The sequence below is a fragment of the Mesocricetus auratus genome, unplaced genomic scaffold (assembly GCF_017639785.1).
Source record: "Mesocricetus auratus isolate SY011 unplaced genomic scaffold, BCM_Maur_2.0 Super-Scaffold_100009, whole genome shotgun sequence".
NCBI lineage: Eukaryota > Metazoa > Chordata > Mammalia > Rodentia > Cricetidae > Mesocricetus > Mesocricetus auratus.
Window position 1 is genome coordinate 72373935 of NW_024429193.1, and position 26291 is coordinate 72400225.

At 40.9% G+C, this 26291-nt stretch overlaps 2 protein-coding genes across 7 annotated transcripts in view; one reads left to right on the plus strand and one right to left on the minus strand.

Annotated features, from left to right (window-relative positions):
* Window positions 1–7657, minus strand: part of Fgg (fibrinogen gamma chain) — a 146242-nt gene extending 138585 nt beyond the window's left edge. Inside the window, exons 1-3 of one of the 3 annotated variants that reach the window (XM_040752598.1) lie at window positions 7467–7657; window positions 7153–7199; window positions 5706–5783 (exon numbers count right to left, since the gene is read on the minus strand). The gene's annotated coding sequence lies outside the window, so the exon portion shown is untranslated. The remainder of the gene's footprint in view (window positions 1–5705; window positions 5784–7152; window positions 7200–7466) is intronic. The other 2 variants (XM_040752599.1, XM_040752600.1) reach the window with 2 other exon arrangements.
* Window positions 7658–7736: 79 nt separating this feature from the next.
* The window catches only part of Rbm46 (RNA binding motif protein 46), a 46131-nt gene continuing 27576 nt past the window's right edge, over window positions 7737–26291 (plus strand). For 2 of the 4 annotated variants that reach the window (XM_040752596.1, XM_040752597.1), the window contains exons 1-3: window positions 8293–8635; window positions 24839–24999; window positions 25700–26167. In XM_040752596.1, the coding sequence (XP_040608530.1) occupies window positions 24849–24999; window positions 25700–26167 (619 nt within the window). In that variant the 5' untranslated portion in view covers window positions 8293–8635; window positions 24839–24848. Of the gene's footprint in view, window positions 7927–8291; window positions 8636–24838; window positions 25000–25699; window positions 26168–26291 lie in introns of those variants that run through there. The other 2 variants (XM_040752595.1, XM_040752594.1) reach the window with 2 other exon arrangements.

Here is a 26291-nt window from a genome sequence, read left to right on the forward strand (position 1 = left end):
TCCTAATAACTATTTCTGAAAACAAATGAATTTAAGGCATAAGACAAGATGGGGAGAAAATAATAGTGTGTGGCTTTAAAACTGGGGAACCAGCATTGGACTGAACCAAGCCTTCTGAATGGGGGTGTCCGTTAGGAGGCCTGGGCAGCCTATGGGACCTCTGACAGTGAAACAAGTATTTATCCCTAGTGCACAAATGGACTTCGAGAGCCCATTCCCCATAGAGGGATACTCTCTCAGCCCACATACATGGGGGAGGACCTGCCCCCAAATGATATGACAGACTTCAATGATCCCCTTTGGAAGGCCTCACCATCCCTGGGGAGTGGATGGGGGTGGGATGGCTGGGGACTGGTGGGGGGCATGGGAGGATGAGTGAACTGGGACTGGCATGTAAAATAAGATTGTTTCTAAATAAAAAGAAAAAACAAACAAACAAACCAGTACAAAAACAAAAAGAGTTCCCAGCACCTCAGGATGTTTGAGGGCCATGTCCTCTGTTGAGTGATGCTTCAGGAAACCATCAAGAGTGTCTACTGTTGACATGTCCTCAGAGAGAACAGTTATGTCTCTCAACATTGCTAGTCTTTATTTTGACAACCCACTCTGGAATCACACGATGGAGGTATCTTTTCTTAAAAGAGAGTGTGTGTGCACCTGTTCTGAGGATAGAATACAGGACCTGTTCAGGGAATGCACTCAACCAGTGACCTATACCCCATCCTCAGCCTGAGGCCCTTGAGAAAATGGCCTTTTGCATCTATTTGCACTGAGTTTTTTTAGTGGGTTTATCATTAAGTTGTGGTTACTTCTAGTTAGTAGTCTGTGCTTGGAAAGAAGCAGAGGACGATAGCCAGTGAGCTACATCCCCGGTACAGCATAGAGAAACTACAGCTCGGTCGGAAGACAACTTAACTCCACTTACATAGTAAGAATGCTCCAATTGAAAGGCCATGGTATGTGGTGTTTTATTTGGATTGTTAACTTAAGACTTGGAATCACTATGCACACAAATATGTGGGCATGCCTGTGACAGGTAATCTAGACAACTGAGGTGGTAAGATCTACCCTAAATGTGGCTGTGCATCAGGATTGAATGAACAATAAAAGTGAGAGGGAACCAAGCCCTCACCAATCTGTCTCTTGACTATGGACACACTGGGAACAGACACTATGGCTCCTGTTGCTATACCTTCCTAGCCATGATTGGCGGTAACCTTGGTATCTGTAATGTAAATAAACCCTTCCTTCCTTACATAAGCTACTATTTGGAGGTGTTTTGTCATCACAATGCGATAGGCAATTAATTCACAGTAATTAAAAAAAAGCTATCTAATGACAGACATGCAAGTCCCAATGATGAAAAACAAGAAGGAAAATGAAGGCAATATACTCATCAATGACTGATTCCACAGTAAAATTTTCCAGTGAGAGTAAAATACATGAAATTCCAAATGAAGAAATGAAAATAAATAACTAAGAATGTTCAACAAGGATAGGTAGGATTAACATAGTAAAAATGGCAATCCTGCCAAAAGCAATCTACAGATTCAAAGAAATCCCCCTCAAAATTCCAAGACAATTCTTCACAGACCTCGAAAGAACAATAATCAACTTTATATGGAAAAACAAAATACCCAGCATAGCCAAAACAACCCTGTACAATAAAGGAACTTCCGGAGGCATCACCATCCCTGACTTCAAACTCTATTGGAGAGCTTAGTTCTGAAAATAACTTGGTATTAGCACAAGAATAGATAGGTAGATCAATGGGATCGAATTGATCTACTTGTTATTAGCCCACACACCTACGAACACCTGATTTTTGACAAAGAAGCTAAAATTATACAATGGAAAGAAAGAAAGCATCTTCAACAAATGGTGCTAGCACAACTGGATGCAGACATGTAGAAGACTGCAGATAGATCCATATACATCACCATGCACAAAACTTAAGTCCAAATGGATCAAAGACCTCAACATAAATCCAGCCACACTGAATCTCTTAGAAGACAAAGTGGGTGGTACCCTAGAACGAATTGGTACAGGAGACAGCTTCCTGAACATAACACCAGTAGCACAGACAGTGAGATTGACAATTAATAAATGGGGCCTCCTGAAACTGAGAAGCTTCTGTAAGGCAAAGGACACAGTTAACAAGACAAAACAGCAGCCCACAGAATGGGAAATGATCTTCACCAACCCCACATCTGACAGAGGGTTGATTTCCAAAGTATACAATGAACTCAAGAAGCTAGTTACCAAAACACCAAACAATCCGATTAAAAAAGTGGGGTACAGATCTAAATAGAGAATTCTCAATAGAGATATCTAAAATGGCTGAAGGACACTTAAGTGTTCAATATCCTTAGCCATCCAGTAAACGCAACTCAAAACAACTCTGAGATACCATCTTACTCCTGTCAGAATGGCTAAAATCAAAAACACCAATGACAGTCTATGCTGGAGAGGATGTAGAGAAAGAGGAACACTCCTCCACTGCTGGCGGGAGTGAAAAATTGTATGACAACTTTGGAAATCAGTATGGCAGTTTCTTAGAAAAATGAGAATCAGTCTACTTCAAGATCCCGCAATTCCACTCTTGGGCATATATCCAAAAGATACACATTCACACAAGGACATATATGTTTAACTATGTTCTTAGCAGCATTGTTTGTAATAGCCAGAACTTGGAAGCAACCTAGATGGCCCTCAGCTGAAGAATGGATGGAGAAAATGTGGTACATTTACACAATGAGTATTACTCAGTGGAAAAAATGGAATTTTGAAATTCGAAGGCAAATTGATAGAACTGGAAGAAGACATCTTGAGTGAGGTAACCTAATCACAGAAAGATAAGCAGGGTATGTACTCACTCATATATGGATATTAGACATAGAGCAAATGACTACCCTCCTACAATCCACACCACCAGAGAAACAAGGAAACAAGGAGGACCCCAGGAGAAGAAAGCATTGTAAAGAGAAGCTTTTTCTTTGCTAGCCACTTTGGTTTATCACCCGCCAGTTGCCTAGGCTCTGCCGCATTGTAGTCCCCAAATAACACACAAGATGCTGTATTAATTATGAAGCTGTTGGCCTTGCTTGTTTCTTACTGGCTAGCTCTGACTTAAGTAATTACCTCATAATTGTTAATCTAAGTATATCTCTTACCGGAGAAATTTCCGGGCCTCCTACCCCATGGTGTTACATCTCGACTCTCTTGTGTTTCTCCTTCCCAGAGTACTCCTGGACTCTTAGTCCCACCTATCTAGATTCCTATTGGCCAGACAGTGCTTTATTGACATAAGACTTCCCCAACAAAGCATGGTCCCCCAAAGAAGGAGAGGGGCACAAGACCCCCTGAGCAAACTGGGAGCATGTGGGGACAGAGGAGAGAGGTGGGAAGGGGAGAGGGGGAGGAGAACAGGAGGGATCAGGAGGACTGAGACAGGGGAGGAATAGAGGAGAGCAAGAAAGGAGATGCCTTGATGAGGGAGTCAGAATAGGTTTGGAGAGAGGTCTGGTACTGGGGAAATGTTTGGGGATCCACAGGGATGACCCCAACTAAGAAGCTAGGCAGTGGTGGAGACGCTGCCTTTGATGCCCTTCCCCTATACTGAGACTGATGACTAACTTGGTTGCCATTCCTAGAGCCTCCATCTAGTAGCTGATCAAAGCAGAAGCAGGCACTCACAGCTAAACACTGAGCCATGCTCCCAGAATCTAGTTGTGGAGAGGGAGGAGAGATGAGCAAAGGAGCCAAGGTTGTGCTGGAGAAGCCTGCAGAAACAGTTTACCTGACCTAGTGAGAGCATAGAGACCCTAGTCGTAAAGCTGGGGAACCAGCATTGGACAGAATCAAGCCCTCTGGATGTGGGTGCCAGCTGGAAGGCCTGGGCAGTCTATGGGACCTCTAACAGTGGAGCCAGTGTTTATCCCTAGTGCACAAATGGACTTTGGGAGTCCATTCCCTATGGAGGAATACTATTGCAGCCCAAATACATGAAAGAGGGCCTAGGCCCTCCCCAAAATGTTGTGATAGACTTTGATGGTCCCCTGTGGAAGGCCTCACTATCCTTGGGGAGTGGGTGGGAGGTGGGTTGAGGGAGTTGGTGGGGGAATGGGAGGGTGAGGGAATGGGAGGATATGTAAAATAAGATTGTTTCTAAAATAAAAATTAAAAAAAAATAATAAAAAGAATGCTCAACAAAATAAAAAAATAACATTAACTTTTGAATTGAAATTTTGGAAATTAAAAGCTCAGTAAGTCAAGTAAAAAACATCAAAACTCCTCACTAATTGTTGGGTCAAGCAGAAGCTACATTAACAGGGATTTAAGACAGGACAGATAATTTAGCAACAGTCAGACAAAAGAGATTAATTCATAAAGATTATAAGTAAGACCTTCAAGATGTAGGCACACCATTCAAAGACAAAGCTTACAAATCATGGGCACAGAAACTACAAACAAAGAAAATATACTTAGCAAACTCATAGCTAAAGCTGAGTGTAGCAGTACATGTCTTTAATCATAGCACTTAGGAGGCCGAGGCAGGTAGATCTCTGTGATTTCAAGACTGTTCTTGAGTTCCAGGCCAGCCAGAGCTACATAGATAGACCTTGTCTCAAAAGCAAAGGGCAAAAAAAACAAAACCAATGCAAAACAAAATTATCATAGATAATTTCCTAATCTAGGGTACGAGATATTCATCAAAACATAGGAGGCATTAGAATACCAAACAGATAAACTCAAAAAAGAAAGGCCCCAAGTCATTTTCTATTTAAAACAGCTAAGACAGATAGGTAACAAAGAATACTAAATGCTACAAGACAAAAGCACCAAGTTACATGTAAAGATAACCCCATCAGAGTAACAGCATATTTCTCAACAACAAATCTAAAAGCATGGAATGATGTACTGTAAACTTGTAAAGACAATAACTGCTATCTCAGATTACTATGTGCAGCAAAACTCTCCTTCACTATTGGAAGAGAAAGAAAACCTTTCCATGGTAATCATGAACTGAAAGCTTTCCTGACCACTAAGCTAGCACTACAGAAGACACCTGAAGGAAGTCTACACAGAAAAAAGAAATACACACTGTAAGGTCATGAAGAAGAAGAGAGGATGAGCAAATGAGGATTAATACATACTTCTCAATAACACCTCTGAAGGCTAATGACCTCAATTCTCCAACGATAAGACAAACTAGCAGACTGGAAAAAAAAAAAAAACCTGTTCCCCAAGTAGTTGTTGCCTGTAAGAAACACAACTCAATGGCAAAGACAAGCAAAATCTTAGGATGAAAAATATTTCAAGCAACTGGTATTTGAAAGCAAGGAGATGTAGTTACAGTAATAATAAGTCTTCAGAAAGACAACTCAATGTACAAATTAGAGATTTCATATTAAGAGCTATGCTGTCTATGGAGTCTCAGTGGATTGTCTGGTTTCCCTGGAGAATGTACTCTCTAACTCTCCAGACCAGTGGTTCTCATCCTTCCTAACTGTGACCCTTTAATACAGTTCCTCATATTGTGGTGACCCCCAACCACAAAGTTATTATTTTTGCTACTTCATAACTGTAATTTTGCTACTGTTATGAATCATATGTAAATACCCTATCTGCTACCTCAAGGGGGTCACAATCCACAGGCTGAGAACCACTGCTCAGACTCATCCTGGCCCTCCTCAGTTCCTTACCTGTTTTCCAAAAGGCTGCACACAGTCCTTCTTTTCCCTGGGGCCTACAAAGCTGGTTTATAATAAACCCTTAAAGGGCTGTTGAAAAGAAGAGAGAACAAACCACGTGAGAATATAATAATTCCAAACAGACACATTATCAACACAATGCTTCAAGTCTCACCTAGAATGAGAAGAAATAAAAGAACTGCAGATAAATATACAACAGAAATGCCCAGTTCATAAAGGCAGACAGGTTGCATTATTCCCCTGTAGGTCTACACTCTCCCACAACCTTTAGCACTGAGGACCCAGCCCGTCAGTATGTCGACCCCCTAGGAAGTTAAGACTTAGTGATAACTGTAAAGGGTGAGGCTGAGGCTGTACATAAGAAATATGTCTACAAAGAGAAAAACGTGTCAGAACGAAGAGTGGAAGCCAGTGCTGGGTATTTGGGGATGGTCTCATCACAAAGCCACATGTTACAATCTATCCTTGTGAAGAAAGGTCTCTCTGCTTCATCTGGGTTCTCTAGGCATCTCTCAAATAGCAGCCTGAGGGGTAGTGGAAGCAGGAGAAATCGAGACAAACCAAGACTACATCCTAAGAGCCTACTGTTGAGTAGTCACCTGGTGAATGCAGACCCTGCACCTTTCCTCAGGCTGTGACTACAATATAGGCTTTGAAAGGGGTAACAACACCTGTAGCTGCAAGCTGGAAATTGATGATTATACTTGCTTACAGTTGTTTTTTCTCTCTAATAAATTATACACTTTTAAGGTTTTTCAAGTGCTCATCACACACACACACACACACACACACACACACACACCGTAAATTAAAACCACACACACACACACCAGAATGCCACTTTCTTCCAGTGCTATAATTATTTTTATTTCTATAAAAATGTATCTAGGAAGGATTTCTTCCCACTTATAATTCTCTAGGGACATATATGCAAACATGTACCAAAACTGGAAATGTTAATTAGTCTCCCGCTCCCAGGTTACCGCCAAGAACTCTTCCACATCTCACAATGAAATATCGCCACCTACTGGCTCTTAAGGGTTCCTACGCTTAAAAACCAACTCAGCCAGCTAGAAACACTCTTCATAGAGGTCGCTACTGGTAAATGACTTCTACACGAAAATGAAGTGTGGACCGCATCTTCTTCCTGGAGAAATAAATAGGCCTAGCAAATGGTGCTTAACAAATCTTACTTTTACAGTTTCTGAGGTTAAAAAACATCTTTTAAAAAAGGAACAAAGCTAAACAAGTCTATCGAACCAGGCTTAAGCTTTCAACATGTTTTGAGTGTACTGAGCAGAGAGGAGTTGAGGAATGTTTCCGAGTTACGAGTGTGCCCTGGTGTTGTGCACAGTGCTCTCCTGGTGGAGACCCTTTGGGATAGTACAAACCACAGTGCTCTACATGCACTTTTCGGGAAAGAACTGGAGTCACTCACTGCGCAAACTGTGCAAACTGTCCAGAGCTCTCTGCGTGGGTTTCCGTCTGTAAAACACGCGATAGCGCGAATAACGCACCGTGAGAACAGACGAACCCTCCCGGCATGCAGGAGCATAAAAGGGCTAAACTGTGTTAATGCTGTCAGTCACCCGGCTGTCACGGTAGCCGTTTTCAGGGGACTCAGGAGAAGTTAGGGGGCTTTGGGAGCCGCCCCTCCCCTCCTCCTTCATGAAGGTCCCCATGACTGTCTTTGCGTCAAGGTTCAAGATTTGCAAACTCCACCCAACAAGACAAAGAACCCTCCCAGCCTACCTACGTCTCCCCTAAGGAGAGCCCACCAGTTCACATTGAAACTTGTTCAGTAACGCCTTCGAGCCTTCCACGCGCCAGACCCCACTCGCCAGGATTCGCTCTCCTCGTCCCGATTGGCCAGCGAGCCTGCCACTCCAAGTCCCCTCTTCCTGTCGCAGGCGCCTCCTCGGGAACCCGAGCCTCGGTCCCGCCCCCTCGCCTCCAGCGGCGGCCGCTGATTGGCCGAGGTGGGGGGGCGACTCCGCGTGAGGCACCGAGGCGCGGCGCCCGAGGCCCCCGAGGCGCGAGGACGGCACGAGCGGCGCTGGCCACGCCCTTCCCCGCCCCGTCCCGCGGCGACTCCTCCCTCCGCGGCTTCCGCCCCCACCCCCGGCGCAGCTCCAAGGCTCTGGCGGCGGCGGTTTGCGCTCGTTGGTTGGTCCAGGGAATCTGTAGGTCCGGCCTTGGAAGACCCGACGGGGTGAGGCGGGGATGGGAGCGGCGGGGTGGCCGGCAAACCGCTGCCAACGGCCGCGGTCGGGGCGCCCTCGCGCCGGGTGCGGGGCGCCGCCGGCCGTCGGGCGGTGTCCGCGGGGCTGGCCTGCGCGGCCGCCCCGTCGGGGGCCTCGGCCTCCGGGCCCCTGCGCACCGGGCTGCCCGTCGTCGTTGCGCCCTCTCTCCGCGCTGCCCGCCCGCGAGCTCCTGGAGGCCCGGGCCTCGAACTCTGCTCTGCCCCGCCTCGGAACCTGCTGGGTCACCGAGGGCATCTGCGTGAGTGGCTGTCGGGAGCCAACTGCCCGACGCACCCGCTAGTAACGCACGCACTCACGCACGCAGGCACGCATCGCGGCGCGGCCGGGGGCGCAGGACGACCACCGAGGCTCAGGGCGGGTGCTGGGGCTCCGGGCCGCCCGCAGGGTGGGCTGCCAACCCCCCGGTGGGTTTATCACAGGGGACCCGACTGTCCCCACTGTGAGTCCGCCCCGTCAGCCTGGCAGAGCCGAGTGGGTGGCACACACGAGGCGGCGACACGCCGTCGTTTGTCCGTACGCGCCTGGAGATGTGCTCCTTTCCATAACGGGGAATTTTCCTTTCAAGGATCGTCACAACGAGGAGTGCGAGACACTTCCGTTGGTAGTCTCCCAGAATTAAGTTTCCTGAGTGCTGTAGGAGGCGGATTTCTGTCACGTGTACGTATTTAAAATAGTGTTTTCATAACTGCAACTGTTCGTCACCAAGGACAAAAACGATTGTTGATGCCGCGTTTACCTAATACCAACAATGCCTTATTATTTCCCGCGTGCGGCATGTTTTAAGTGCTAGTTTTCATATTAGAGCCTTGAACTTTTAACATTAATGCCAAAGTTGTTAGACAGCCCCTGTAAAATGCAAGCATCCTTATAAGGATTATTAATACCAAGGATATATGGAAGTATATTGTATCTCTGGAAGTAAGCCTTAAGTGTTGAATGGTGTAGTTTTGTTGGTGGCAAACATACCATAATTTTAAGAAAGGATTGCAAATAAGTAATTTGTGTAAATTGAAAATGTTAGTGACGAGTGTTAGTTTAGTATCTGATGGTTGACAAGGTAGAAAAAAAATGAGGGAAAATGTTTCTGTGTTCAAATTGATAGGATTTCAAAGGACATAGAAGACTCCGTAAGAAATGGTAGCTAGCATATTTAAACATTTGTAGATATTGCTCATAAATTCAAAGAGCACATAGATTTTGTGTTTGGTGTTTAGAAGTTATTTACAATAATTTGAAACAATTTACATGTGAGCGAGTGCAGGGGCTTGCATGGATGTCAGAGAACAGCTTTCAGGAGTCTGTTGTCTCCCTGGTGAGGTGCAGACACGGAAGTCAAGTTCTCAGGCTTGTGCAAGTGCCTTAACCTACTGTATACTGTGGCCCCCAAAGGAGTTTTCTAAATACTTTAAAAATTATTTATTTTTATTTCACCTGCATTGGTTTTTTTCGCCTGCATTCATGTCTGTGTGAGGGTGGAGTTACAGACAAATTCCTTTAGACAAGTAATTTTTTCTTATATTTTGCAAAAATTTTGTTTACTTGTCATTTTTTCACTAGTATATGTGAACTGCCATGTGGGTGCTGAGAATTGAACCTGGGTCCTCTGGAGGAATGTCCAGTATTCTAAACCACTGAGACACCTCCCAAGTCCTAAATACTTTTTTTTCCTATCCTAGATTTGTCTGTTCTATAAAAATGAAATACCTAATACTAAAACTTTTAGACATTATATTTAACTTTTGTTATTAAATATACTCTCATTATTTAATAGAAATAAAGTGGAATTGAACTGATCCACCTATGATCTTGTATTTAGAGATTGTTTTAGGTGTATAGGACCACAGTTTTTATTTTTCAATCATGCTGCGTATAGCACCCTGTTTAAAATCACCATTGCTCAGAATCTCCATTGACCACTCATGGATTCAGCATACCATGCTCAGTAACACCTGAATTAACAAATCTGGAATTTAACATTCACAAGATACAGGGAATATCACCAAGGTGTGACTTTAATAACGCTTTGTAGAAAGGGATTTTATGTCTCAAATTATTAAACTACACAAAACTTTTAAGCCTTCAACTTTAATAATCTAAGACATTTTTGTGATAATTCAGAAGATGAAGTTTCAGTTTGAGTTGGAATACAAATAGAACAAATTCTTTTAGACAAGTAATTTTTTCTTATATTTTGCAAAAGTTTTGTTTACTTGTCATTTTTCATTAGTATATTCTTTTTGAAAGGTAATACTAATGAGATATACATATGCATACCATGTGTTAGAATGTGTGTGCACAGGAATAGTTGCCCTTGGAGGCCATTGCCCTAGGAGACCAGAGGCATCAGGTCACCTGGAGCTGTAGTCTCAGGCTGTCTTGAGCTGGCTAATGTTGTCTGCAAGAGAAGTGTGCCTATGAGCTCTCTTCATACCCTTGAAATTTACATTTTATAATTAGGATGTTATAAGCTTGAATATTTGTTCTATAATTAACTGTGCTGTTTGATGTTAAAGCTTAGTGGGTTTGGGGCACTGAGGTTTGTTTTTGAAATGCATTTCTAGAGAAATCTTTGTAAGTTGCAAAGTTTAGAAAAAAAAGATTTTATCTTTAAAAGTTAGGATAAAAATGGAACAAAAACTTCCAGTTTGCTGTCTTTGTTGCTTTCGATTCCCCTTTCCTCTTTCCGTAAATCATTATCATCATTCTTGCTCATTCTGTTGCTCGGAACCCCTTCATCTTTTGACCCATTTCCCTGGTGGTTAGTGAAGTAGAAGTTTGTGGGGCATTGGGGATGTGAATACATGCCTGAAGTAGCGAAAGACACCGAACCAGGAAGCCTCCTCAGTAAGTGTGCCAGCGTACCGTCTGTGCTTCTTGGGGCATTTGAGTAACTGGTTCTGGAATATTTTAGAACCAACTTTAAAATATAGTTTGTTTTTGACTTGCTTATAATTTCTTGGCTAATTTTGATTCTAAAGAAATTTAGTTAATGGGTATGATGTGGAAGTTAGGTCTTTGATCTTTCCTACTGTGCATTATACATTTTTTTTTCGAGACAAGGTTTCTCTGTGGCTTTGGAGGCTGTCCTGGAACTCACTCTGTAGACCAGGCTGGCCTCGAACTCACAGAGATCCGCCTGCCTCTGCCTCCCGAGTGCTGGGATTAAAGGCGTGCGCCACCAACGCCCGGCTGCATTATACATTTCTATGTGTCATTGTTTTAGGATAAGAGCAGTCTACACTTACCAATGAGAAGAGAGGATTAGTGACGTTCCTGTGTTTCATATTTCTGTGATTTCAAGTTTCATATTTTAAGATTTCTTGAAATGTCCACTCTTGCATATCTTTCTAGTTATTTATTCTGTAGTAAAAGGAATATTATACATGTGAACTGATTATTTCAACATAGGCATGTAAATAGTCTCTTTAATATACACTTTAGTGACAGTATTAACCTAAAATAGCTGTCTGTAAGGTAACTGTGGGCTTGTGGAATTTAGTAACCATTTGGAGCTAGCTGTGAATTACAGTAAAAACAAGTCATATTTTTATATTGAATATAACATGTTGGGTAAAATGAGAACAGAAGCTATATGTTGCTTTTATAGTCAGTAAGTCACTTTTGTATGATGGCAGTGTTTATTTTCTTAAGAATATTCAAGTTAAAGTATGATCTTTTGTGTTTGATGCTATAATCAGTGGTGTTCTGGATTGAATTATGGAAGACAACTGATTTTAGAATTTATGTGTTGATAGGAGTTTGAGTTCCAGGTCTTTTCAGTTGCTAGCTTTGCTATCTTAAGCAAATGTATACTATTTTATTTTACTTTCTCACATTATTGGAGGTGACCAAAGGGCTTCTGGTATTTTCTTCCTACAGAATCTTTACTAATGATACAAAGGCAAACCATAGAGTAAAATCCATCTTAAGTGGAAAAAGGGTGTTATATTACTTTGATTATATCTAACCTGAAATCTAAATATTCCAAAATCTAAGTTTTTGTGTACTATTGTAGAACTTCAAGGTCAAAGTCCACACAAGTGCATCAAAAATATTGTATAAAATAAACTTCAGTTTCTGTGTATGGGGTAGCTTTTGTATTTAGATTTCACTCCTATCTGCAAGTCTATAAACATTTTTGATAGGGGATACTAAACCTGTATCAGTTAAATTTGTTTTAAATAAATGAAGGGAAAACATTGTATTATTATTTTTTGGGTCTATTTTCATTTTTTCTTTAAATTTAGAAACAAGCTTGCTTCACATGTCAATCCCAGCTCCCTCTCCCTCCCCTCCTCCCCCACCCCACCAGGTTTCCCAGCCCTCCATCCAATCCCCACTCCATTCCCCAGGGAGGATGAGGCCCTTCCTGGGGGATCTCCAGAGTCTGTTATTTCGTTCAGGGCAGGGCCTAGGCCCTCTCCCAAGAGGTCAGGTTGAGAGCATCCCTTATTATGGGATGGGCACCCAAAGTCTATTTGTATGCCAGGGATAAATACTGATCTACTATCCAAGGCTCCATAAATTACCTAGGCCTCCTCAAAGTCCCATGCTGGCCTCCCAGCCATCAGTCTGGGGTCCAAGAGGTCCTTCTAGTTCAGGTCAGCTGTTTCTGTGGGTTAAACCAGTCCAGTCTTGACTTCTTTGCTTATCAGTCCTCCCTCTCTGTCACTGGATTTCAGGAGTTCAGTTCAGTGTTTAGCTGTGGGTGTCTGCCTCGGCTTCCATCAGTCACTGGATGAAGGTTCTGTTTCCCAGACTCTGGCAGTGGAATTGTAGGCTGGCACTACCCTGATCCATGTCTAAAGTTCATATATGAATGAGTACATACCATGTATGTCTTTTTGTAACCGAGTTACCTCACTTAGGATGGTTTCTTCTAGTGCCAATCATTTGCCTGCAAATTTCAAGATTCCATTGTTTTTTTCTGCTGAATAGTACTCCATTGTGTAACTGTACCGCATTTTCTCTATCCACTCTTCAGTTGAGTGGCATCTAGATTGCTCCCAGGTTCTGGCTACTACAAATAATGCTGCTGTGAATATAGTGGAACAGACATCCTTGTTGTATGAATGTGCATCTTTTGGGTATATGCCAAAGAGTGGAATTGCTGGGTCTTGTGGTAGACTGATTCCCATTTTCCAGAGGAATCTCCATACTGATTTCCAAAGTGGCATACGAGTTGGCACTCCTACCAGCAGTGGAGGAGTGTTCCCCTTTCTCCACATCCTCTCCAGCATAAACTGTCATTGGTGTTTTTGATTTAGCCATTCTGACAGGAGTGACATGGTATCTCAGAGTTGTTTTGATTTGCATTTCCCTAATGGCTAGGAATGTTGAGCACTTTCTCAAGTGCCTCTCAGCCATTTTAGACTCCTCTATTGAGGTTTCTCTATTTAGTTCTGTACCCTACTTTTAATTGGACCCATTGGTGTTTTGGAGACTTCCTTCTTGAGTTCTTTGTAAATTTTGAACATCAGCCTTCTGTCAGTGTGAGGTTAGTGAATATCTTTTCCCATTCTGTGGGCTGCCTTTTTGTCTTGTTGACAGTGTCCTTTGCCTTACAGAAGCTTCTCAGTTTCAGGAGGTCCCGTTTATTAATTGTCAATCTCAGTCTGCACCAGTTTGTTCAAGGGTAGCTCCAAGTTTCTCTTCTGAGAGGTTCAGTGTGGCTGGATTTATGTTGAGGTCTTTGATCCATTTGGACTTAAGTTTTGTGCATGGAGATAGACATGGATCTACCTGCAGTCTTCTACATGTCAGCATCCAGTTATGCCAGCACCATTTGTTGAAGATGCTTTCTTTTTTCCACTGTATAATTTTAGCTTATTTGTCAAAGATCAGGTATTCATAGGTGTATGGGTTAATATTGGGGTGTTCAATTTGATTCCATTGGTCTACCTGTCTATTTTTGTGCGAATACCAAGCTGTTTTTAGGATTATAGCTCTGTAATAGAGCTTGAAGTCAGGGATGGTGATGCATCTGCACGTTGTTTTGTTGAACAGGGTTGTTTTGACTATCCTGTCTATTTTGTTTTTTTCCATATAAAGTTGAGAATTGTTCTTTCAAGGTCTGTGAAGAATTGTGCTGGGAATTAAAGGGGATTTCATTGAATCTGTAGATTGCTTTTTACAAGATTGCCATTTTTACTACATTCTTGCTACCCATCCAAGAGCAAGGGGTATCTTTCCATTTTCTGGTGTCTTCTTTAACATCTTTCTTTAAAGACTCAAAGTTCTTGCGATACAGGTCTTTCACTTGTTTGGTTAGCATTACCCCAAGGTATTTTATGTTGTTTGTGGCAATTGTAAAGGGTGATGTTTCTCTGATTTCTTTTTCAGTTCTTTTATTTTGAGTTGATCTTAAAGAATCAATGTAACAAAGAGTTGGTCCTTTGAAAAAATCAGCAAGATAGACAAACCTTTATCCAAACTTACCAAACGACAGAGTGTGGACATGCTAATTAACAAAATCAGAAATGAAAGGGGACATAACAGTGGATACTGAGGAAATCCAGAGAATCATCAGGTCATAATTTGAAAACCCATACTCCACAAAACGAAAAATTAAAGGTAATGAACAATTTTCTGGATAGATATAACTTGCCAAAATTAAATCAAGAACATATAAGCAATTTAAATAGACCTATAACCCCTAAGGAAATAGAAGCAATCAGCAAAAGTCTCCCAACCAAAAAAAGCCCGGGTCCAAATGGCCTCAGTGCAGAATTCTACCAGAAATTCAAAGAACAGCTTATACCAATTCTCCTCAAAGTTTTCCAGGCAATAGAAACAGGCTTCAAAAACCTTGATACCCAAGCCACACAAAGACATAATTAAGAAAGAGAACTTCAGACCAATATCCCTCATGAACATTGATGAAAAATATTCAATAAAATACTGGCAAATTGGATCCAAGAACACATCAGAAAACTCATCCACTATGATCAAGTATGTTTCATCTCAGGAACGCAGAGATGGTTCAACATATGAAAAACCATCAATGTAATCCACCAAATAAACAATCTGAGAAACTAAAATCACATGATCATCTCACTTGAGGCTGAAAAAGCCTTTGACAAAACCCAACATCCCTTCATGATAAAGGTCTTGGAGAGATCTGGGATAACAGGAACATTCCTAAATATAATAAAAGCTACATCCAGCAAACCAATAACCAACATCAAACTAAATGGACAGAAACTCAATACAATTCCTCTATAATCAGGAACAAGACAAGGCTGTCCACTCTCTCCATACCTTTTCAATATTATACTTGAAGTTCTAGCTAGAGCCATATGACAACAAAAGGATATCAAGGAGATACAAATTGGAAAGGAAAGGTCAAATTTTCACTATTTGGAGATGACATGATAGTTTACATAAGTGACCCAAAAAACTCTACCAAGGAACTCCTACAGCTGATAAATACCTTCAGCAAAACACTGTATTATTAAAGAAGAAAAGCTTAAAAGTCGTTCAGTTAATCTTTATCCCAAAATTTTTAATTTTCAGAAATTAGAATGGGTTAAAAATACTTATTAGATTTGAAGTTACATAAAGTTTTGCCCCCTAGTTATAGAGAAGAGCACACATTTAGTGCTAATACAGTTTCAAGAGCTTTTTGTTAGTAACAATTTATCCCTATTTCCTGTTTCTTAGTTTAGGAGAACTAATAATGATAAGGAGAATAAAATGGTGCCTATTATTCTGAAACAAGCAAAGGAGAAGCCTAGAGCTTTTACCTATGCTGTAGTTGAGCCTTATATATTTTTACTTCTCATATTACATCCTAACCTCATTTCCTTTCCCACTTCTCCTCCCAGTCCCTCCTTTCTACTTTTCCTCTCTCACAGGTCCTCACCTGCTCCTCATTGCCCTTCAGAAAAGGCTGGCCTCCCAGGGATATCAACTAAACATGGCATGTCAAGTTATAATTAGGCACACCCCCTCATATTAAGGCTGTACGAGGCCACCCAGTAAGAGGAAAGCAGGCAAATGTTAGAGACAGCCCTGCTCCCATTGTTATGAGTCCCCAGAGAACATCAAGCAACACAACCACAACACACATGCAGAGGACCTACCTAGGCCAGACCCCTGCAGGCTACCTAATCCTTGGTTCAGTCTCTGAGTCCTGTGAGCCTTCGTTGGTTGATTCTGTGGGTCCTTTTCTTGTAAAATGTACCTTTACTAGGTAGGTAAATAATCCCAGCACTTGGCAAGCTGAGGCAGTTCAAGGACAGACAGCCTAGTCTGGCTAAGTAGCAAGATTCCTTGCCTACAGAATTTTTATGTACACACTTAAAAATTCAGACTCAAGTGATGTTCATGGTGCTCATTCTGTATCATGATAAAACAGCGTTGAATAAAACACTGAACACATCTGTTTTTAATCCCTGCTCAGACTAGAGAGTTTTTTGTTTGTTTTGGTTTTAGTTTTTTAAAGTTTTTTTGGTAGGTTGTTGCTTTTATGTATAATGATCATTGAATCTGTGCATATCTTTGTACACGTGGGCAATTCTATCTATAATTACACTCTTGAATTACCAAGTATATGTGTATTTTGTATTTAAGAGAAATTGCCAAATATTGCTATAAGAAGTTTCAGTTTAAAATATAATTGCCAATAGTGCACTTGTAGACTTCGTGTGAATTCAGGATGATCATTTAATAGATATCAAAGTTTAATATGCCCCAAACTGAACTGTATTCATTGATAAAATCTGTTCAGCATTCCTCTTTTGTTTCTCAGGCTTAGACTTTGATGTTATCCTCGGCTCGACTCTTATTCCAGGACGCCTGAAAAATTCTGTAGGTTGTGCCTTCAATTAAAATGAAACCCATTCTTACACTTTCAAATTTTGATCTCTGCCATCCTCCTCACTCCACCCACATTGTAGCAGTAGCCTTCCAATTGTCTCTACCTCTACCCTTGTATTGACTTCTTACCAGCTAGGTAATCCTCTTAGATGTTTATTTATTAGGTTGGCTTTCATGATAGCAATGGCTGTCTTCACACTGGAGAGGCTGAGAACCTGTTGTCTGCTCAGTCCACATGGCTGTATGGCTCAATGGTGCCAATCTGGTGAGGAACTCCTGGAGGATTCCTGGGGAATCCACTGATCATCAGTCCATGTTGGAATGCCAAAGAATCTGGGTCTCTTGTTAGTGGAGAGTGCAGGAGTGTGTCATCAGGGTAAAGGAACTTGACAGGTTGTGGAGACAGTCATCAAAAAACAACTCCCTTTCCTCAGAGCTGCTGATAATTGAGACACCTTTGGAAGGGCAGCCCACATTCAAAGAGGGAACCCCCACTTCAGTTAACATAATCAAGAAAATCACTCACTGGTGTGCCCAGAGATTAGTGTACAAAATTCTTCACAGAGTTTCTAGAGGTCTGTCTCATCAATAATTCTAGGGCAGTAGGTTTCAACCTTCCTAATGCTGTGACCCTTTGATACAGTTCCTCATGTCGTGATGGCCTCCAACCATAAAATTATTTTCAATACTATTCCATAACTAATTTTGCTACTGCTATGAGTCACCATGTAAACCCATGTTTTCCGATGATCTTAGGCTACCTCCATGAAAAGGTTGTTTGACCCCAAAAAGGGTCTCAACTTACAGGTTGAGAACTTCTTTTCTAGACACTGTCAAGTTGACAATGAGCATTAATTGTTACACCTGTCTTCTGCCAAACCTCCAACTTCCACATGTCCTTATCCTGCCCATCCCGAGTAGTATTGTCCTTCTTATACATTACAAGACTTAGTAGACTATTTGTTTTCTGTACTAAGGTACTAAGGTGCAGTGTTTTGGTGTTAACTTACTGTTGTATCACAGAAATAAGGAACACAGTCGGTACTCAGTTGATACTTCTACTCAGTACATAAGTAAATGAAGACATTGTATGCCAGAATAATTTTCTTGGTAAAATTTTTAGATCAAGTTGACTTGGTTTTGAATTCTGTATATACCATTTTCTGGCTATGGGATCTTGGACAGTATAGTTTCTCTTCCTTCCTTCCTTCCTTCCTTCCTTCCTTCCTTCCTTCCTTCCTTCCTTCTTTCCTTCCTTCCTTCCCCACCCCTCCCCTCCCCTTCTCTCTTTTGATACTTGGAGATAATTTCCTTTTATAAAGCTATGTAGCTTTATTAGTCATAGAGACTAGAGGGGGTACTTATTAATGCCCTTGTATTTATAAGAAACCTGCAAAAAAGTAAACTTTTTATTATTCTTTGCCTGTTTCTAGCTGACTTTGCAGTTTTGTTTTGAAGCTAGTTACTGTACAGATAAATTGAATAACTATTTTCTAATGTTATTTGCATATATATGTTGATATGAAACATTCCAGTATATGCATAAAGTTAGCATTTCTGAATAATTGTTTTAAGATTTAAAAGAGTTCTGATGCTCTTACTTAATCGTCAGCTGGTTTATTTATCATTTTCCTTTATTTCTAAAACATTTGTGAGAATAACGGTGTTATCAGCATATTACAGATGAAGAAATTGAGGCAAAGTGTAACTAAATTGCTCCACAGTATATCGAGTGAGTGAAAAGAAAGCTTATGAACCTAAGCCACATGACTCAAGAGACATGCTTGCCTCTGAAACACTAGTTGAGAGCTGCAGTGGTGGTCTCCCTTGCTCTAGGGCAGAGGCTCTCAACCTTCCAAATGCTGTGACCTTTAATACAGTTTTCTCATGTTGTGGTGTTCCACAACCTTAAATTTATTTATGATATAATACTTTATAACTTATTTTGCTACTGTTACGAATTGTGATGTAAATATCTGGTATACGGGATATCTACAATGTGATTCTGGGGGGTCTTGACCCAAATGTTGAGAACCACTGTTCTGGAGCAAACTGATACCATCCTCTCCATCCCCATCCGCATCCCCATCCCCAACAGAACCCTCTGTGAACCCATGAGCCAGTGCTTATAGTCAGTCTGAATTTGTTTCTGTTGTGTCACACCTATGCCACTTTTGAGAAATGAAAGATGTTTCTGAAAACAGAATGTGGCCAATGTCAACAATGTGAGCACCTAAAAAATGTAAGTGTACTGCCATTCTCACGCATATCAAGGCACTTACTTGATCTAAAAAATGTAAGTGTACTGCCATTCTCACGCATATCAAGGCACTTACTTGATCTAAAAAATGTAAGTGTACTGCCATTCTCACGCATATCAAGGCACTTACTTGATCTAAAAAATGTAAGTGTACTGCCATTCTCGCGCATATCAAGGCACTTACTTGATCTAAAAAATGTAAGTGTACTGCCATTCTCGCGCATATCAAGGCACTTACTTGATCTAAAAAATGTAAGTGTACTGCCATTCTCACGCATATCAAGGCACTTACTTGATCTAAAAATTTAAGTGTACTGCCATTCTCACGCATATCAAGGCACTTACTTGATCTAAAAATGTAAGTGTACTGCCATTCTCGCGCATATCAAGGCACTTACTTGATCTAAAAATGTAAGTGTACTGCCATTCTCACGCATATCAAGGCACTTACTTGATCTAAAAAATGTAAGTGTACTGCCATTCTCGCGCATATCAAGGCACTTACTTGATCTAAAAAATGTAAGTGTACTGCCATTCTCATGCATATCAAGGCACTTACTTGATCTAAAAAATTTAAGTGTACTGCCATTCTCACGCATATCAAGGCACTTACTTGATCTAAAAAATGTAAGTGTACTGCCATTCTCGCGCATATCAAGGCACTTACTTGATCTAAAAAATGTAAGTGTACTGCCATTCTCACGCATATCAAGGCACTTACTTGATCTAAAAAATGTAAGTGTACTGCCATTCTCACGCATATCAAGGCACTTACTTGATCTTTATGGAAGCTTTTAGTAACATTTTTATGTACAGTGTTAGTCAACCTTCAAAGGCATCTTGTTAGAATGTGTATTGATATATCTGTTTAAATGAATATAAAGAAATGAAGTCATCAAAGTTGTATAGGTAGAAAGTCTAAATTTGAGGTGCACTGGCCAAACATTTTACTTCTTCCATTTTAAGTACTAACCAGGCACGATTTTGCTTAGCTTCTAAGATTACATAGGATTAGACATGTTTAGGGTTGTATGGCCATAAATAAAGTATAATTCTAACAATGCTATACCACATGGCCTGTTTCCATTTTATAATTAGGAGGAATATGTTTGCAGCCAAAATAGTTTTCACAATCCATTCTTCACAATATAAATTTAAAAATTTTGTAAGTATGTATAATAATACTAAGTGTAAGAAAGATAAAACCACAGTGTTGATCATTAGGAAATGGAAATATGGTAATTAAGTTAATTGTAAAACTTAAAATACACAGATAGGGAGATACCTCAGTTGGAAAAGTACTTGCCATGTAAGTAAGTGTGAGGACCTAAGTGTGATCCTAGTTTAAAACAAGCAAACAAAAACTGGACATGGTGGCATGGACTTGTGACTCTACAACCATTGGAATCACACTCAAGGTTGATCACTGGCCACATGCATACATGTGCACAAGCATTTTCACCCATGCATGAAAACACACACGTGTATACATTTTTAAAAATTTTTAAATTAGAAACAAGGTTGCTTCACATGTCAATTCCAGGTCCCTCTCCCTTTCACTCCCCTCCTCCCATGCCCTCCCACCAACCCCTCCAATATCCCCTCATTTCCCCAGGAAGAATGAGACCCTCCATGGGGGTGTTCATAGTCTGTCATTTTATCCAGGGCAGGGCCTAGACCCTCCCCCAAGAGTCCAGGGTGAGAGTGCATCTCTCATTGTTGGATGGGTGCCCAAAGTCTATTTGTATACCCGGGACAAATACTGATCTACTACCCAAGGCTCAATAGATTACCTAGGCCTCCTCACTGACACCCACATTCAGGGGGTCTTGATCAGTCCCATGCTGGATTCCCAGCCATCAGTCTGGGATTCAAGAGATAACCCTTGTCAGGTCAGCTTTTTCTGGGGGTTAAACCAGCCCAATCTTAACCCCTTTGCTCATCAGTCCTCCCTCTCTGTCACTGGATTTCTTGAGTTCAGCTCAGTGTTTAGCTGTGGGAGTCTGCCTCTGCTTCCATCAGTCACTGAATGAAGGTTCTGTTTCCCAGACTCTCTGGCCATGGGATTGTAGGCTGGCACTCTTAGATCTATGTCTAAAATCCATATATGAGAGAATACATGCCGTGTTTCTCTTTTTGTGACTGGATTACCTCGCTCAGGATGGTTTCTTCACTTAGTGCCATCCATTTGCCTGCAAATTTCAGGACTCCATTGTTTTTTTTCTGCTGAATAGTACTCCATTGTGTAAATGTACCACATTTTCTTTATCTACGCTTCAGTTGAGGGGCATCTAGGTTGCTTCCAGAATCTAGCTATTACAAATAATGCTGCTATGAACATACATAGTGGAACATACACCCTTGTTGTATGAATGGACATCTTTTGGATATATGCCTAAGAGTGGAGTTGCTGGGTTTTGTGATAGGTTTATTCCCATTTTTCTGAGGAAATCTCTATACTGATTTCCAAAGTGGCATACGAGTTGGCACTCCTACCAGCAGTGGAGGAGTGTTCCCCTTTCTCCACAACTTCTTCAGCATAAATTGTTGTTGGTGTTTTTGATTTTAGCCATTCTGACAGGAGTGAGATGGTATCTCAGAGTTGTTTTGATTTGCATTTCCTGGATGGCTAAGGATGTTGAGCACTTTCTCAAGTGCCTCTCAGCCATTTTAGACTCCTCTATTGAGAATTCTCTAGTTCTGTAGCCCACTTTTTGATTGGATCCTTTGGTGTTTTGGAGACTTACTTCTTGAGTTCTTTGTAAATTTTGGACATTAGCCCTTTGTCAGATGTGGGGTTAGTGAATATCTTTTCCCATTCTGTGGGCTGCCTTTTTGTCTTGCTGACTGTGTCCTTTGCCTTACAGAAGCTTCTCTGTTTCAGGAGGTCCCATTTATTAATTGTTGATCTCACTGTCTGTGCTACTGGTGTTATGTTCAGGAAGCTGTCTCCTGTACCAATTCGTTCAAGGGTACCACCCACTTTCTCTTCTAAGAGTTTCAGTGTGGCTGGATTTATGGTGAGGCCTTTGATCCATTTGGACTTAAGTTTTGTGCATGGTGATAGACATGGATCTATGCTGCCACATGCCAGCATCCAGTTATACCAGCACCATTTGTTAAATATTCTTTCTTTTTTCCATTGTATATTTTTAGCCTCTTTGTTGAAGATCAGATGTTACTACATGTATGGGTTAATATCAGAGTGTTCAATTTGATTCCATTGGTCTACCTGTCTATTTTTGTGCCAATACCAAGCTGTTTCCAGGACTATAGCTCTGTAATAGAGCTTGAGGTCAGGGATGGTGATGCTTCCAGATGTTGTTTTGTTGAGTAAGGTTGTTTTGCCTATCCTGGGTCTTTTCTTTTTCAATACAAAATAGATTATTGTTCTTTCAAGGTCTGTGAAGAATTGTGCTGGGATTTTAATGGGTATTGCATTGAATCTGTAGATTGCTTTTGGCAGGATTGCCATTTTTTACTACATTAATCCTACCTATCCAAGAGCATGGGAGATCTTTCCATTTTCTGAGGGCTTCTTTAATTTCTTTCTTTAAAGACTCTTGTGATACAGGTCTTTCACTTGTTTGGTTAGCATTACCCCAAGGTATTTTATGTTGTTTGTGGCAATTGTAAAGGGTGATGTTTCTCTGATTTCTTTCTCAGCTCTTTTATCATCTATATATAGTAGGGCTACTGATTTTCTTGAGTTGATCTTGTAGCCTGCCACTTTGCTGAAGGTGTTAATCAGCTGTAAGAGTTCCCTGGTAGAGTACTTTGTGCCATTTATATAAACTATCATATCATCTGCAAATAGTGAAAGTTTGACCACTTCCTTCCCAATTTGTATCCCCTTGATCTCCTTTTGTTGTCATATGGCTCTAGCTAGAACTTCAAGTACAATATTGAAAAGGTATGGAGAGAGTGGACAGCCTTGTTTTGTTCCTGATGTTAGCAGAATTGCATTGAGTTTCTGTCCATTTAGTTTGATGCTGGCTATTGGTTTGCTGTATATAGCTTTTATTAGGTTTAGATATGTTCCTGTTATCCCAGATCTCTCCAAGACCTTTATCATGAAGGGGTGTTGGATTTTGTCAAAGGCTTTTTCTGCATCTAGTGAGATGATCATGTGATTTTTGTTTTTCAGCTTGTTTATATGGTGGATTACATTGATGGTTTTTCTTATGTTGAACCATCCCTGCATCCTTGGGATGAAACCTACTTGATGGTGGTGAATGATTGTTTTGATGTGTTCTTGGATCCAATTTGCCAGTATTTTATTGAGTATTTTTGCATCACTGTTCATGAGGGATATTGGTCTGAAGTTCTCTTTCTTAGTTGTGTCTTTGTGTGGCTTGGGGATCAAGGTTATTGAAGCCTCATAGTAAGAGTTTGGCAAAGACCCTTTTGCCTCTATTGTGCGGAATACTTTGAGACGAATTGGTATAAACTGCTCTTTAAATTTCTGGTAGAATTCTGCACTGAGGCCATCTGGACCTGGGCTTTTTTTGGTTGGGAGACTTTTGATGATTGGTTCTATTTCCATAGGGGTTATAGGTCTATTTAAATTGCTTATCTGTTCTTGATTTAATAGCTATCCAGAAAATTGTCCATTTCCTTTAAATTTTCGAATTTTGTGGAGCACAGGTTTTCAAAGTATGACCTGATTATTCTCTGAATTTCCTCAGAGTCCGTTGTTGTGTCCCCCTTTTCATTTCTGATTTTGTTAATTTGCATGTTCACTCTCTGCTGTTTGGTAAGTTCAGACAAAGGTTTGTGGATCTTGTTGATTTTCTCAAAGAACCAACTCTTTGTTGCATTGATTCTTTGTATTGTTTGCCTAGTTTCTACTCCCCTGGACCCGCTGGTCCCCTGTCTGGTCCCACTGGTCCCCTGGTCTCGTTGGTGGAAGAGAAGACCTGGGATCTGGGGTGCTTGGCTCCTGCCGGGATGGGAAGCTCTGTCGCAGTCCCCAGGCAATCCTCAGGCACTAGAACCGTGTATGCATTTTTGTATAGGATGCTGAAGAAACGCTGCGGCTCTTTTGCTTTAGTTCCTGTCCACCCAACTAATAAAAGTGTTTTACGCTGATGCTAACTGGATATTACATTAAGGACCTGTTTCTATCTGGTAACTTTTAATAGATTCAGATGGGCTGATTTTGAAGGCTTTGTTTCTGGAAACTCGAAGATTTCTGAGAAAGTGAACAATATTGGCACCACATCATGGGTATTTCACAAGTGTGATATTTATACTCACAGAAAAAATTCATTTGGTCTATATGACAGAATGATTTAAAACTCTGGCTGTGTAGAGCGAATTCATTGATAAAAGTGTATTTTGCTACTTTGTTGCTTTCTTTTTATCTAACACTCACTTCTTTTTTTTTTTTTTATGAGACAGGATTTCTCTATATTGTCCAGCCCGGCCTCGAACTCACAGAGATCTGCCTGCCTCTGCCATCTGAGTGCTGGGATTAAAGGCGTGTGCCACCACCGCCCAGCCCCTAGCACTCACTTCTGTTTTCACATTTTTTCTTTATTCCTCTTTCTTTGGATCCCTTTCTCCCTCTTAGATCATCTAAAGGTACTGCTTAATTTATGAATAACTTGAAAAACGGTTTTCCAGTTTTTACTGTAGGGAAGAGCTCTGGGGCACACCCTAAAGGGGAGTAATGACGGTTAGTCAGACACACTGTCCTTGACTTCATGCGATTCAAAGAAATGCTCCCCCAAATCCTGGAGCTGTGCTGGGCTTACAGTTATTTGACTTTGTTTTAGGCATTTTACCATGAATGAGGAGAACGCCGATGGGACAAATGGATGCGGTAAAGTGCGCACTGGCACTCAGAATGAAGCCGCATTGCTGGCTCTGATGGAAAAGACTGGCTACAACATGGTTCAAGAAAACGGGCAGAGGAAGTTTGGTGGTCCTCCTCCAGGTGGGGTTTGCTTCTGTGCCTTTAAACGAAACCATCAGCATAGCCATTTAGATCAGGCACGTTTTCTCACAAACATCCCAGCCAGTCTCAGCTGTGGTTTTGAAAGAAATTACGCATTTATTTTAAACCTTGTTCTTATTTAAAAAGTAATTGAAAAATAACGTGGTTTAGCTGAGAACTAAATCAGGATTTAGGGTGTCAGGGAAAATTACACTCAAGGCATTAAAGACAATTCATTTGGGGAAGAATTTGAAAGAGCAGTGAGTACAGGCGTAGTACCTAAGTAGCCCGATTCAAATAGGCATGGTATCGTAACCATTCTAACTGCATTTCTTTGCTCAGAATCTCCAAATGATTAAATAAAATTCTGACTTCTAGTCCTCAGTTGTTGCATTATTTGCTACTGTTCTCCATCTAGTAAGCTTTAGGCAAGAAGGCATCTGTTTTCTATTGATTTCTCCTCTCCCAGATGTGACTATATTTTCCTCACAGCATTTTATCATCTACACATTTTCTCCTAGAGTTTTGGTAGAATAAGTTTTACAATGGAAGGAACTTTATTTTTTGTATTCCTGACACTTAGGATACTGCTTCCCATACAGGTGGCTGGTAGCCAATTTGTCGAACAAGTAAATGACTCAGTTATGAATGTAGCTTTTTAGAATTTAATTTTTAGTTGTGTTTATCTTCATTTTCTCAGGTTGGGAAGGTCCACCTCCCCCTAGAGGCTGTGAAGTTTTTGTTGGAAAAATACCTCGTGATATGTATGAAGATGAATTGGTTCCTGTATTTGAAAGAGCTGGGAAGATATATGAATTTCGACTGATGATGGAATTTAGTGGTGAAAATAGAGGTTATGCTTTTGTGATGTACACTACTAAAGAAGAAGCCCAGTTAGCCATCCGGATTCTTAACAATTATGAGATTCGACCAGGGAAGTTTATTGGTGTATGTGTAAGCTTGGATAATTGCAGATTATTTATTGGAGCAATTCCCAAAGAGAAGAAAAAGGAAGAAATTTTGGATGAAATGAAGAAAGTTACAGAAGGTGTTGTAGACGTGATTGTTTATCCAAGTGCAACTGACAAAACCAAGAACCGTGGCTTTGCGTTTGTTGAGTATGAGTCCCACAGAGCTGCTGCAATGGCCAGGAGAAAGCTGATTCCAGGTAAGATAGCCCTTTCAAAGGTTACTTTACATATTAACCGCATTATAAATATGGAAAAACAACAGTAAGTGATAGTAAGATATAATGTCACTTGAGGAATATGTTTTAACCAGGAAGTAATGAC